The 13,565-nt window shown below is 38.0% G+C and overlaps 1 protein-coding gene across 3 annotated transcripts in view; it reads left to right on the forward strand.

The window, feature by feature from the left end:
- The window catches only part of LOC109936707 (guanine nucleotide-binding protein G(q) subunit alpha), a 179,746-nt gene that overhangs the window by 155,087 nt on the left and 11,094 nt on the right, over positions 1–13,565 (forward strand). Inside the window, exons 4-7 of one of the 3 annotated variants that reach the window (XM_048593108.1) lie at positions 5,858–5,986; positions 6,500–6,628; positions 7,164–7,293; positions 11,691–11,844. In XM_048593108.1, the coding sequence (XP_048449065.1) occupies positions 5,858–5,986; positions 6,500–6,628; positions 7,164–7,293; positions 11,691–11,844 (542 nt within the window). The remainder of the gene's footprint in view (positions 1–5,857; positions 5,987–6,499; positions 6,629–7,163; positions 7,294–11,690; positions 11,845–13,565) is intronic. The other 2 variants (XM_048593115.1, XM_048593123.1) reach the window with 2 other exon arrangements.

A 13,565-nucleotide genomic window follows, 5' to 3' on the forward strand; every position in this document is an offset into this window, starting at 1 on the left:
ACCCCAGCTAGTGCCATTTCTTTCAAGTCTCCTGAAGTGATTGGATGTGGTCATGATGTCTCAGCAATCACTATTACATGTTTGCATTGTTAAACAAGACTAAGCTGCAGTTGGAGACGTCAAAGAGTTACATTTCATGAATATTAAGTTGCTAGTAGTGGGCTAGACGGCATAGCACAGCAAAACTGTTCTGTTAATTTTCTTTTATTTTGTGAAAAATATTGGAAAAATTACCACATGAAAATCTGGGCAATTAATCCCAGAAGCAGTGATAAATCAGGAAATAGAAAAGAGGGAGGAACACAGAAAAATCGCAATCATAGAGAGGTGGTACTGGTTATATTGCTGCAGCTGTAGACTCAAGTGACATAACCTTGATGGACTTCATCCTAGGAGTCTTAAGTTTGAGAAGTGGCTAGTGGGATAATTGATGTTTTGATATTAGTTTTCAAATCAAAAACTTCACTGATTCAGGAAAGGTCCCGTTAGGTTGGAAGACAATTACTAGTAACTGCTACAACTCCTACAGTCAAAAGAGGAGACAGAAATCAGGAAGGTACAGGTCAGTTATTTTTAACACCATCATAGGGAAAATGCTAAAAGCTATTATTAATTAGGTTACGCAGAGTGTTTAAGTTCAAGGCAGTGAAGCAGAGTCAGCATTGTCTTGCAAACAGGAAATCAGGTTTGACTGATTTAGTAGAGTTCTTTGAGGAGGTAACATTTGCTGTGTATAAGGGGAAACTAATGGATGTACTGTCCTTGGATTTCCTGAAGCCATTAAAGTGCCACATCAAAGCTTATTGTGGAACATGAAATCTTATGGTTTAAGGGTAGCACATTGGCATTGATTGGCTTGTTAGCAGGAAGCAAAAATTAGGCATAAATGAGTTTTTTCAAGTTGGCAAGTGGTGTGCTGCAGATATCTGGGCTGGGATCTCAACTGTTAACAATTTATAGAAATAACTTGGATGAAGGTATAGAAGGTATGGTTGCCAAGTTTGCTGATGACACTGATAAGTTGGAAAGTAAGCTCTGAAGAGGAAATAGGATGCTGCAGAGGAATGTGCAAAGGTTCAGTGAGTGGGTAAATGTGGCAGATGCAACATAATGAAGGAGAATGTGAAATTGTCCATAAGGGCAGCAAGAATAAAAAGGAAGCATATTTTCTAAATGGTGATAAATTGAGAGCTTTGAGATGAAGCAGGATCTGAGTGTCATTGTGCATGAATTAGGAAAGCTGATAGATTTTATCACTTAGGGCAAGGATTTGTTTTTAATTATTCATTTATGGGATGTGGGCATTGTCAGCTGGGACAGCATCTGCTGCCCATCCTGAGTTGGTCTTGAGAAGGTGGTGGTGAGCTGCTGCCTTGAACTGCTGCAGTGCAGTTGGTGTAGGTAGATCCACAATGCCGTCAGGAAGGGGCTTCCAGGATCTTGACCCAGTGATACCAAGGAAAGGCAGTATATTTCTAAGTCAATCTCATTTCTTCCAGAAGAAATTGCAGATGGTGATGTTCCCATGCATTAGCCACCCATGTCATTCAGGATGGCACCACCAGGCACAATTCTCCTTCAGCATCCACAGTTCTTTGTTTTATTTTTGTACATGATGTTAACGTACTTTGTAACACATGTTACCAGGGTTGGAGGGTTTGAGCTATAGGGAGAGGCAGAATAGGCTGGGGCTATTTTCCTTGGAACGTCAGAGGCTTGGGGTGACCTTATTGAAGTTTATAAAATCATGAGCATGGACAAGCTAAATAGATAAGGTCTTTGTCCCAGGGTAGGGGAGTCCAAAACTGGAGGGTATAGGTTTAAGATGAGAGAGGAAAGATTTAAAAAGGACCCTGTGGGCGACTTTTTCATGCAGAGGGTGGTGCGTGTATGGAATGAACTGCCAGAGGAGGTGGGTACAGTCACAACATTTAAAAGGCATCCGGATGGGCATATGAATAGGAAAGGTTTAGAGGGATATGGGCCAAATGCTGTCGCATGGGACTAAATTAATTTAGAATGTCTGGTTGGCATGGATGTGTTGGACCAAAGGGTCTGTTTCCAGACTGTAAATCTCTATGACTGTATATGCACAGATATGTTTAGTCGTTTAGTTTCTCCTAAACCAAGTCAATTTTCTCCCAATGTGTTGCAGCAACTGTGGCTGAGAGAACAGATCAACCAGTGAAGCAGAAATAATTTACTGAAGTATATAAACAGTCCATAGAAGGTGATTATATAGGTTTCATTTCCCTCTGGGAAAGCACCTGGTCCCACCTTAGCATTTTGCATAGTGATGACAACTGAGAATGTTATGTGCACATCATCATGGTTGGTCAACCATGGAGTCTGCTTTATTTCAGAAAGTACATTTTGACTCTACCATTTTAATTTGCATTCACTTTAAATACTTTTATTCATAAAGCACATGTAAATCTAATGACCAGCATAAGCAGTAGCTTCATAGAAGATAAAACGACTTATTAGGTCGAGAGCTCTAGATAGTTGATTCGTCTCCACACGTCTTCTATCATGTCATGGATTCCTTGGGTGACTCTTTGATTTCCTATTGTTCTCAGCCTTTTTGAGTAAAATATCTGGAGAGTCAGCCAACTCTTGCTGCTGCAATACTGCTTGGTTCAATCAGACTTTCAAATTTTGTAATGTGACTCACTGTTAAAACAGAAGCTATAATCAGTAGACATTACCAAAACCATTTTTCCATGGTGCAGTTTCAAAGCTCTTCAAGCTGTCATAGTCATACAGCATGGAAACAGACCCTTCAGTCCAATTAGTCCACGCTGACCAAATGAAACTAGTCCCACTTGCCTGTGTTAGGGCCCATATCCTTCCAAACCTTTCTGATTCATGTATTTATCCAAATGGTCAATCAGAACAATTCAGCGCTTGCTAAAAGACTGGCTGTTTCATTGAATGTCCCATGTTATGATGGGGTACAGGACACTTGGAAGTGTAGTACTGCATGTTATAATTTGAATTCCTTTTCTTCAATCTGAAGCAGTAGAATTGTCAAACGGTAAATTATGTTTCAATGAGGATATGTATGCACAAAGATTAAACATGACCATTTAAATTCTAATAGAGCTCAAGTTTAATTCTGAAAAGGTTATTCAGGTGCCCACAATTCTAGATTGCTCAATGAGAAACTATGCCCCTCCTTGCTAAATGTAATCTGCTAGCTTCATTTATTAATTTATTTGTATTTCTTGTTCAATCAATTTATTGCTCCTATGGTGTTTGCTACTGTTTTAATTCAAGATTTCACTAATGACGACTTAACTTTCCAGCTTTATTGGTATTGTCTTGACAAAGCATTTGAAAACTATGTAAGTTTTCTTACATTGCACACGTTCTACATCATAAACACATATATTTATAGGAAGTCCTAACTTAAAAGTTGTGGCTGATATTTCTGAAAATTGCAATTTTAAATGAAACAGTTTCTCATAGTTTCCTATGTTAAAACCAGGAGCTAGGCTCTGTAGGGCCTTCCTTGTCAAAATAAGACATTAAAATATTATAGCCTGTAAGTTGGAATCTTCGAGTACAGAAGAGGCCCTTTGAGCCATCAAGGCTGCAATGATGAAAACTGCTCTCTACGCTAGTTCCATTTCCATCACTTGGTCCATATCCTTAAATGTTATGATATTTCAGCTGCTCATCAAAGTACGTTTTAAAGGTTGTGAGGTTTCCCGCCTCAACTCCCCTTCTAGGCAGTGCATTTCCATAAGTTGAAAAACTTTACTTGGCTAAGTTACATTGGTAAATTAAACCTTTTTTAGAAAAAATTAAAAATATAAAATAAAAATCTAACTTTCTACTTGTAGTCCCTACTGCTCCTTATTGATCCTGCTTCCCATTCCCTCATCCTCTTGGTCACTGAAGATCCTTCCTCTCCCTGACTTTTCAAATTGCAGACTGTTTCCCCCTCCCTGACCCTCAAGGAGTGGAGCCTGAGATATTGCTTTCCAAGGGTTTGGCACAATGACTCAGTGGTTAGCACTGCTGCCTCACAGGGCCAGGGACCCAGGATTGATTCCACCCTCGGGCAACTGTGCAAACTCCACACAGATATTCTCCCCCTGTCTGTGGGTTTCCTCCAGGTGCTCTGCTTTTCTCCCACAGTCCAAAGATGTGCAAGCTAGGTGGATTGGCTGTGCAAAATTGCCCATTCTGTTCAGGGATGTGCAGACTAGGTGGATTAGCCATGGCAAATGCAGGGTTACAGGGATAGGGCTGGGACGCGTGTCTGTGTGGGATGGTCTTCGGCGGGTCAGTGTGGACTCGATGTGCTGAATGACCTGCTTCCACACTGTAAGGATTCTATGTATGCACCAGGGAGGTGAATTCATTAAGATCCAGACCACTTGGCTGAGCTGTTGCCCACTTGTGGCCTCTTTGTAGCCACTGCCTAACTACACCTCCCTGAGATGACACATTGACCTTCTTGCTGTTTCTGCCACTTCCTCCAGCTTCCGTCAACTAGCCACAGCTGAGCTCAGTAGCTTCTGCTCCCTTTTCTCTTGTATAAAAACTAACACTGAAATCGGCCGTTTCTGGAGTGAATGCTGGTTTGACTTCTCACTGCAGCCTTGAAGTTTGCAGTATTCATTTTAAGTGATCTCATTACCTGTTGAATGACATTCCCCTACACTGAGCTACCATCTCCCCTCTGTTGTTCCTCCAATTGAGTTGCTGTCTGCCGTACGAGAACCGGGATTCTGGCTGCCAAATTACAGAAAGGTAGGGAGGAAATGCCAGCCCAGAGGAGCAGCTCCATGTGAAGTCCAGAGGCGGCCAGCTTGAGAGGAGCATTTCCCTACTGCACCTTCACCATTACACTCTTGATTTTGCTTGTTAAGTAAAATAGCAACAAATCAGGATTGAAGAGATAGTGAACATACAATTCAAAAGTGAGAATTGTACCTGGAAATGGCCAATGGGGCACTACTAAGGACTGACTACCAGTCAAAAAGGTGATGAACCACTTATGCGTAAGAAAATCTCTAAGTCTTCTGTCAAATGTTGTAATTTCTCATGTCTAAAATAAGTTATTTCAAAAAAAATCAACAGTAATTACATATTCCGGGATGATGTGATGTAATCTACTCATCGAAGTACAGTTGGTCTTTTAAACACTTCGGTAAATGTTTTGCATGAAGCTTCGGCAGCTCCTATAATTGTAGCCTTGAAAGTGATATATTTGCCCAGTTTTAAGTCCTTATTTGGACGTATGTCCTGTAGTCTAAGTACATGCCACGTGCACAATTTCCAAGGAACATGCTTTTTGGTCTGCTGAACCAGACTGCTGCTAAATTGAAACCTCTCTCATTGGTGCGGAGTGTCAATGCTCACTCCATCTGTCAGTATTCAGACTTCTGCTCCTGATACTGCATCATTCTGTGCTGACCTGTTTGGTTTTTAATCACCAAAGTGATTTAGTCTCACCAAAGTTTTAGTCTCTGTTTTTTGAATTTCTTTCATTTCAAAAATTGCTAACGTAAAGTCACCTGTCATTCAAAAGAAATGTTAAGAGACAAGAGAATTGATTTCATTCTTTTTTTTTCACAATTACATAGACATGATATTGGAATTTGAAAGCATTAATTCCACCAATTCAATGGCCATTTTAAATAGTAGTCTGTAATGGGATAATGGTATATTTTCCCTCACATTATGAACAATAACTTTTTTTAAAATTTAAAAATGATCCAATACATATGAATTTGTTTTAATTTTTGCAGTATCTTTCCTTACTTTGCTTTCCACAAATAAATCAAGGCACTCACTTAGAGGAGCCAATGCATCACATTTAATTTTCTTTCTTATTTCACAGCTACCTTAGTGATACTGATCGTATTGCAGCACCAGATTATCTGCCAACTCAACAGGATGTGCTGCGGGTTCGAGTGCCCACAACTGGCATCATTGAGTATCCATTTGATCTGGAGAATATAATCTTCAGGTACTGATTGGGGCCTGTTGTAAATTTCCTAGGTAGCAGATGTTGTGTCTTCCCAGTATTTTCAAGTTTAATCTGATGACATACGGTACTTGTAAATTTCTAATTAGTACTCATGGATTAGTGTCAAGGACAAAAATCCACACCGTCACTGTTTTGGGAATTAAACATGTTTTGTGCAAAATCATTTTTCAGACAACCTTGCCAATTCAACTAAAATGTGCTTTTTTTTTAAGAAAAAGTGCAAGTTTCAGTAATTCCATCTTAAAGCAATACTGGGAAAATGCACTCTGCATTCTAGGGAAAGTGGCACAATCTGGTGAGGAGTAGGTTTAAATGTTAAGAACTATCCCATATCACCTCCTTCAATGAGTGGTACCATCTTGAGGAATTCACCATGACTCTTGTTGCCAGGAAGAATGGTGATCACCACAACATCCTGTTTCTATTTTCCTCCCCATCTTCCCTCTCCAATGTCACAGTCTTTGCATTCCTGTTGTTTCTCCCTGTCTGTAGCTATCTTAAAGACTTGGACCGTATAGCAGAACCTACCTACCTACCCACTCAACAGGATGTGCTTAGAGTGCGAGTCCCAACAACAGGGATCATTGAATACCCTTTCGACTTACAAACCGTCATTTTCAGGTAGAAGAAAGTTACTAAAAGACAGTGGAAGCTTTTTGTCCAAGTTGTAAAAACTATTATTTTCAAAGACTCTTTGAGCATGATGTAAACTGAATTTCAAATTTGTAAACTTAGAGATGATTGGAACAGAGCAAATTGCATGCTGCATAAATTTATGAATATTCTAAAGGCAATATTTATTTAAAACATATTCAGTGTTCGTTTGAAAATTGCTTTTTTATTCTTTAAATTAACCACATATTCTAATCTTTATTAAATAACAAGATCATTGGATAAGTTAAAAACTAATATTTTACATTTTAACTTAACAAAAAGAGACTAAGGTCCATGTAAATTCTTCAAAATGAATATGATTTAATTTTTCTACGTTGAGCTGTTATTTCATTAATGATATGAATATTAGTCAAATACATGTACATGACAAATTTTAAGGACTTCTTGGTGATTGTACTACATACTTGAAATTTGGACCGGTCAGGTTTTCATAACATTCTAGCTGGTTCATATGCAGTTTGTTTTTGCATTGGTCTTTCAGAATGGTCGATGTTGGGGGTCAGCGGTCAGAACGAAGGAAATGGATTCACTGCTTTGAAAATGTGACATCTATTATGTTTTTAGTTGCCCTTAGTGAATACGATCAAGTACTTGTAGAATCGGACAATGAGGTGAGTTATGTTACGGGTGACAATCCATGTAGTCTGTTTTTAATCACATGATTAATTTTGCTTTCAATAAAGATTATATTACAAATTTGTGTTTGATACACTGTACCACAAAATAAAAGTAGTTTGTATTCTTACAGCATTTATTTTATCAAAGAAGTAAACTAGTGAGGAAAAGCAACACTAAGCCAAAGAATTGGTGAGGGCAGGCTGATTGAAGTCTTGTGGTGAATTTGAGGGTCTTCATAGACACTGATGACTTTTTAAAAGATATTTGCATTTCCAGGAATCAGCTGAAAATATCACAAGATTTCAAATTTAAACTCTTTTGCTCTGACAAACAAACTAAATGTGACAATATCTGGCACTGTTCAGTAGGTAACCTAATTGCTAAACTACAAAAAAATGTATTTCCCCATTGAACTTTTAATGTGACTGAAAATTTAACTTTTCCCTGGACACAGGTAAGGTGCCAGAAGACTGGAAAATAATTCCAGCTCTTACAGACCAAACAGTTTAACTTTGATGTGGAAGCTTCTAGAAACAATTATTCAGGATAGAATTATTAGTCACATTGGAAAGGTGCATTGATTAGGAAGAATCAATATAGATTTCTAAAGGAGAAATCGGGTTTACCAAACTTGCTAGAGTTTTTTTTGAAGAGGTAACTGTAAGGTTCAATGAGGGTAATGTTTTTGATGTCACATACATGATTTCCAGAAGGCTTTTGATACAGATTTGTGAGGAAATTTATAGGTAATGGTATAAATGGGACAGTAGCAATGTCAATACAAAATTGGCGGAGTGTTGGGAAACAGAGTGTTCGTCAATGTATACTTTTGAGCGAGAGGAAGGTTCACATCGGAGTTTCTCAGAGTCATTATTGGAACCCTTACTTTTCCTGAGATATATATGAATGATTTGGATCTTGGTGTGCAGGTGATAATTCCAAAGTTTGCAGATGACACACAAAACTTGGAAGAATTGAAAACTGTGACGAAGAGTGTGGAATTTCAAAATAACATTGACAAGTTGGTAGAGTGGGCAAATAGGTGCTGGATGAGGTTCAATGTAGAGAAGTGTGAAGTGATGCACTTTGGCTGGAAGAACATTGAAAGACCATATAAAATATGAAGTGCAATTCTAAAAAGGGTGCAGGAGCAGAGGGACTTGCAGGTATATTTGCACAGATCATTGAAGGTGGCAGGACAGGTGGAGAGAGCAGTTAATAAAACACAAAGTATTCTTCCTTTATTAACAGAGGCAGAGAGTGTAAGAGCAAGGCAGTGATGTAGAACTTGTGTAGATCACTTGTTAGACCTGAGCTAGTGTATTGTGTACAGTTATAGGTGCCACATTAACAGAAAGATACGAATGCACTAGAGAGATTGCAGAATTCCTGTACGAGAATGGTTCCACTGATGCTAAGCTTCAGTTATGAGGATAGGTTGAAGAAGTTGGGACTGATGTGCTTAGATAAAAGAGACTGAGATGAAATCTGATTGAGGTTTTCAAAATCATGAGCTGGCTGGATAGAGTAGATAGGGTGAAGCTGTTCTCACTCATAACAGGACCAAAAATGGGAGGACATAGATTTGAGCTGATGTGCAGAAGAAGCAAGGCTAATGTGAGAAAAATCTTGTTCACACAGTACGTAGTTGGGTATGAAATGTGCTGCCTAGGAGTGTGGTAAAGCAAGTTCAGTTGAGGCATTCAAGAGCATTGGGTGTTTATTTGGATATTAATGGTGCACATGGATATGGGGAAAAGGCGAAAGATTGGCACAAGGCAATGATGCTCATTTAAAGAGCTGGTGATTCAGGCATGGTGGTCTGGTTATATAGGTAGTACTGGGCTGGCTGCCTCTAGCCCCTACGCTCAGATTTTTTGCAGATTGCGTTAGTGATGCCACTATAAAAAAACCTTGGTAAACTGATATTACAATGATTTTCTGTAGATTCTTTCTATCTGCCTTGTAGTATAAAATCACGTATATTTTGTATCCAGGTAGAAATGCTAGTTGGGTATTTCCTAAACATTCAACTCCATTATATCTTGAATTTACACAAACAGTTCAGCTTTTTATAAAAATGGACATTCCTATCACCTACTTATGATTTTGAGATTAACGTTCTACACATACTCAGCACAACTGCTTTTACCATTGTGTAGAGGTGTAAAGATCTAGCACTACCTTCCCAATACAACAACTGCCACTCTCTTCCATTAATGACCATGTCACCATGGCTTTTCATTGAGCAAAATAGTAGAACACATGACTCACTTATTCCTCTGGTTTGCCTTGAAGAAACATTTGTATTTGTAACTTGAAGGAGGTACAAGTAGCAAAAAGATATAGAGATGGTAAGGGTGGAAGATAAACAGCTGCTGGTGGGCAGGGTGTTGGATCTGAGACCAGAATAAATGGAACTGAGTAGAGGAAATCATAGCATTGGCAAGATTACAGAGACAGAAGGAGTTACATCATTGAATAGCTTAAGCACAAAGCAATACATTTGGGGTGTATTGGGACTGGGTACAATATCAGCCAATGAAAAGATGATTGATGTGCAAGACTTGAGTGAAGTTATGGCTTAACCTGAGGTGGTGAATAGTAAAGAATAGGGTTAGCAATAACTTGTTTCTGTTCCTTGTGGCAAAATGTTGAAAGATGGAATTATTTTTGAAATTTGTTTTTCTCCACTTTATCTGCCTTTGTTCTGCTACTTGATGTAATTCAAAGTAGTAATTACTGTACTGTTGCTGTGTATTTTACCTTTGAATGATTGGATATATGTAACCCCTATAAACTGCTGAATTCCTGATCTTGTATATATGTTGAGCAAGTAACAAACTGGGAATAGTATTTCTCTACTGCTAAGGAAAGAATTGTCAGTATGCGGCACTAACATATCTCTGTGTATCCAGCATTTGGGGAGCCATGAACAGTAAACCAGTTTCTACTGATCGGTTACAAAATGAAGAGGGGCCCAGGGAGGAGAAATTTAGGTTTACAAAAGATAAGCCATGTTATTTAAACAAAGAAACAATCGTGGAATATTACTACAAGAATAAATTTAGCTCAATCCTTTTGTTGAAAGAAAGACATGTGAATTTGCAAGAGCTTCCAAAGACTTGCGTTCCAAATTCATCACAGAATTTTGAAGAGAAAAATGTTGTTTCAGGTTCGTAGTCTAGTGTTGAGTTCTAACCTATCCCATTCGGGAACTGCAAGATGAAAAGATTCTGTAGACAAATTTGTCTATGTAACATAACAGTGAGAATAACCATTGTCTCAACAGAGCACCAAGTATGAAAGGAAACCCACTTTTCACAGATCATCACTAGAAAGATTTTCAGAACATGTAAAATTTTAAGAAAAGGTAATTAGATCAAAAGAGGATAACACTGGCATATTTTGAATTCTGCTGTGTGTTTGGCTTACAAATTAGATCTAATGTTCTGTTTGTATCAACAAACAAAGCTGTTATCCCTGACTCGTTGTGGAATCAGATTTTAATGGGACATTAGAAAACCGTGCAGGTGAGCCCCAAAGTAGGCAGTGACCTCTGTGCAAGATTGATGTTCAGACCAAGCTAGTTTTAATGTGGAGCTTAGTTACATGCCACAGAGCTAGCAAAGAAGGTGTCTGGTTTGAGACAACTGTTGGGGATCAGCGGGAACACCGCAGGGCACACTGGTGAATGGAATGTGAAAGATGGGAAATTACAGGATGGAGGTGTGGATGCTGGAACAGAGGAAGCCTAAGACTTCTGTGAGGGTTCCGACGGAGCACTCCTGTTACTCTTGGCCTACAAATAAATACTTTTCTTTTTAACAAGAAGCTTACCATAGTTAACATGTCTTGGTTTCAAGTCACCTCTTCAAGGAGATATCAAACATCATTAATGATTGTCATGAAGATCCAAAAACCGATGTTCTTTTGAAAAGAAAATCTGCTGTCTTTAAACTGGTTTTGATGAGATGTGACTCCAGACCCACAAGAATGTTGTGGCTTCTGAAATGCCTTAGAAAGCCAATCAGTCCAAGGGCAACTAGCGATGGGTGGCACATGCTGGGCCTTTTCAGCAATATGCATATTCCATACTGGAATAATTTTAAAAATGTGGGCATATTACCAGGTGATATCTTTGTTAAGTTAGTTGACATTTCTTTTATCCTAATAATGTTATCCTTTTACTCAGTGGAACTTTGGCTATTTAGCACCTTGTTTTGAGCAACATTTTCACCTGGCTTCACAGAACTGTGAAAAATAAATAGTTTCAAGCTCAAATGTGGAAGCAATGTGTACATGAATAGCCTGTGAGGCCTCAGACTTTTATCTTAGTTCTCCTAATTTCTGATTGTGAATTTTGTTTGCCTCAATATAACTATTCCAGAATCGAATGGAAGAGAGCAAAGCACTATTTAGAACAATTATCACATATCCCTGGTTTCAGAACTCCTCAGTCATCCTCTTCTTAAACAAGAAAGATCTCTTGGAAGAAAAGATCATGTATTCTCACTTAGTTGATTATTTCCCAGAGTATGATGGTAAGTAAATTGTATTTAAAATTATTGTCGAAGGATTTTTTATAAAATGCAACTGCATTAGTTTTCACACTTATAGTCGATATGAAATTTTGAAAAACAGATCCTTGGTTAATATCCTGCGAATTGTTGAAGAAACTGATCAAGTATTCAAATGTATTGAATTGGAATCTCTGTTAAATTTAAAATAATTTGGTTGCAGGGAATGTGTTGTTTATTTGCTTCTTTCCTATTGATTTACAAATACATGAAATTGAGTGAATTGACACAACACTGAAACATGTTGGAAGGTACAACATAGAAACAAGTGTTTCAACCCAAACTTGTCCACATTAATGTTTATCCAAGTAAGCAGTGATATTAATGTCATAATTTCGCTATTTGTATATCTCAATACCATTTTTTTTAAATTCTGCCACCTATTTAGCCTAAGCGACATGAAGATAAGGGAAAACAATTAGCAGCAGCCTTGGGTTAGAATGTGAAATAAGAGAACGCTTAAATGGTAGAAGTATTTTGTGATTGACCACATGGGAAATTCATCAGATATATATGCACACAGGCACCCACAGACTTTTAACCAACTTTTCAGATTATTGTCTTTTAGGGATACGATCAACATTAAACTCTTTGCAGTTGATCTGTAGCATGTGTGAAGAGAGCAAGAGACATTGAAGCTGTTCAACTAAGTCTGCCAAGTCTAAATCAGGAAAAATGAAAGACTTGCATTTATACAAAATTTGTAATGATTGGTGGACATCTCAAAGCACTTCACATCCAATCATGCACCTTTGAAATGTAGTCAGTATTGTAGGAAAAGTGATATCTAATTGGTGCACAGATAATGCCTAAAAACAGCAATATGATGATAATCAGATGTTCCGATTTTGTGGCGTTGGTTGAGATATAAATATTGGCTAGGACACTGAGGATAACTTCTCTGCAAAATCAAAAATTGTTGTATGGACTTTTTACATCTGTTCAACAAATTATTGAGGCCTTGACTTAATGCCTTATCCAAAAGGTAGTGCCCTGACAAAGCAGCTGTCCCTCAATATTGCACTGCTATGCCAGCCTTGATTTTTGTGATCATACCCTTGAGTGGGACTTGTACTTAGAATCTGGTGATTTAGAAGTTCTACCAACCAAGAAGCATAAATTAGATTTCATTGATTTGAAAGTAATATATAGAAAATAAGAGAGAAATAAAAAAAAGAGAGATGGTAGAGACAGAAAGGAAAAATAACTTTTTTTTTAAATCTTGGGAACACAAGGTTTTGAAGGAATTAGACTCTACGTTTTTAACTTTTCAATTCTAAGAAGATTGAGGGTCAGTAATTATGGCCAATCATCCTAAAACTTATTTTACACTTCAATTCATCAGCGTAACCTTTTTTTTTTCCATGCTAAGCAGATTAACAAGTTGTTCATGTAACAGCCTCAAACTTTACATGGATTCCATTTCTGGTGGTAAGGAACTAACTCATTGTTGCTATTGAGTAGAAGTAGCTTGGATAGCAACTCCTTGATTCTCGCATCTAACTATGTATATGCATGCTTGAGAAGTTGCTGTCCAATTTACTCCAAGTGGTGAGTGCTTTTAACCTCACAATTATTCTCAATTCAATAATCAGTCAGATTCAGAAAAGGCCAATGGAATATTATTTTTATAATTAGAATGCTAATACCTGAATTTGATTGGAGAGGAGGTGGAATTGCTACAG

The sequence above is a fragment of the Rhincodon typus genome, chromosome 3 (assembly GCF_021869965.1).
Source record: "Rhincodon typus isolate 14 chromosome 3, sRhiTyp1.1, whole genome shotgun sequence".
NCBI classification, from domain to species: domain Eukaryota; kingdom Metazoa; phylum Chordata; class Chondrichthyes; order Orectolobiformes; family Rhincodontidae; genus Rhincodon; species Rhincodon typus.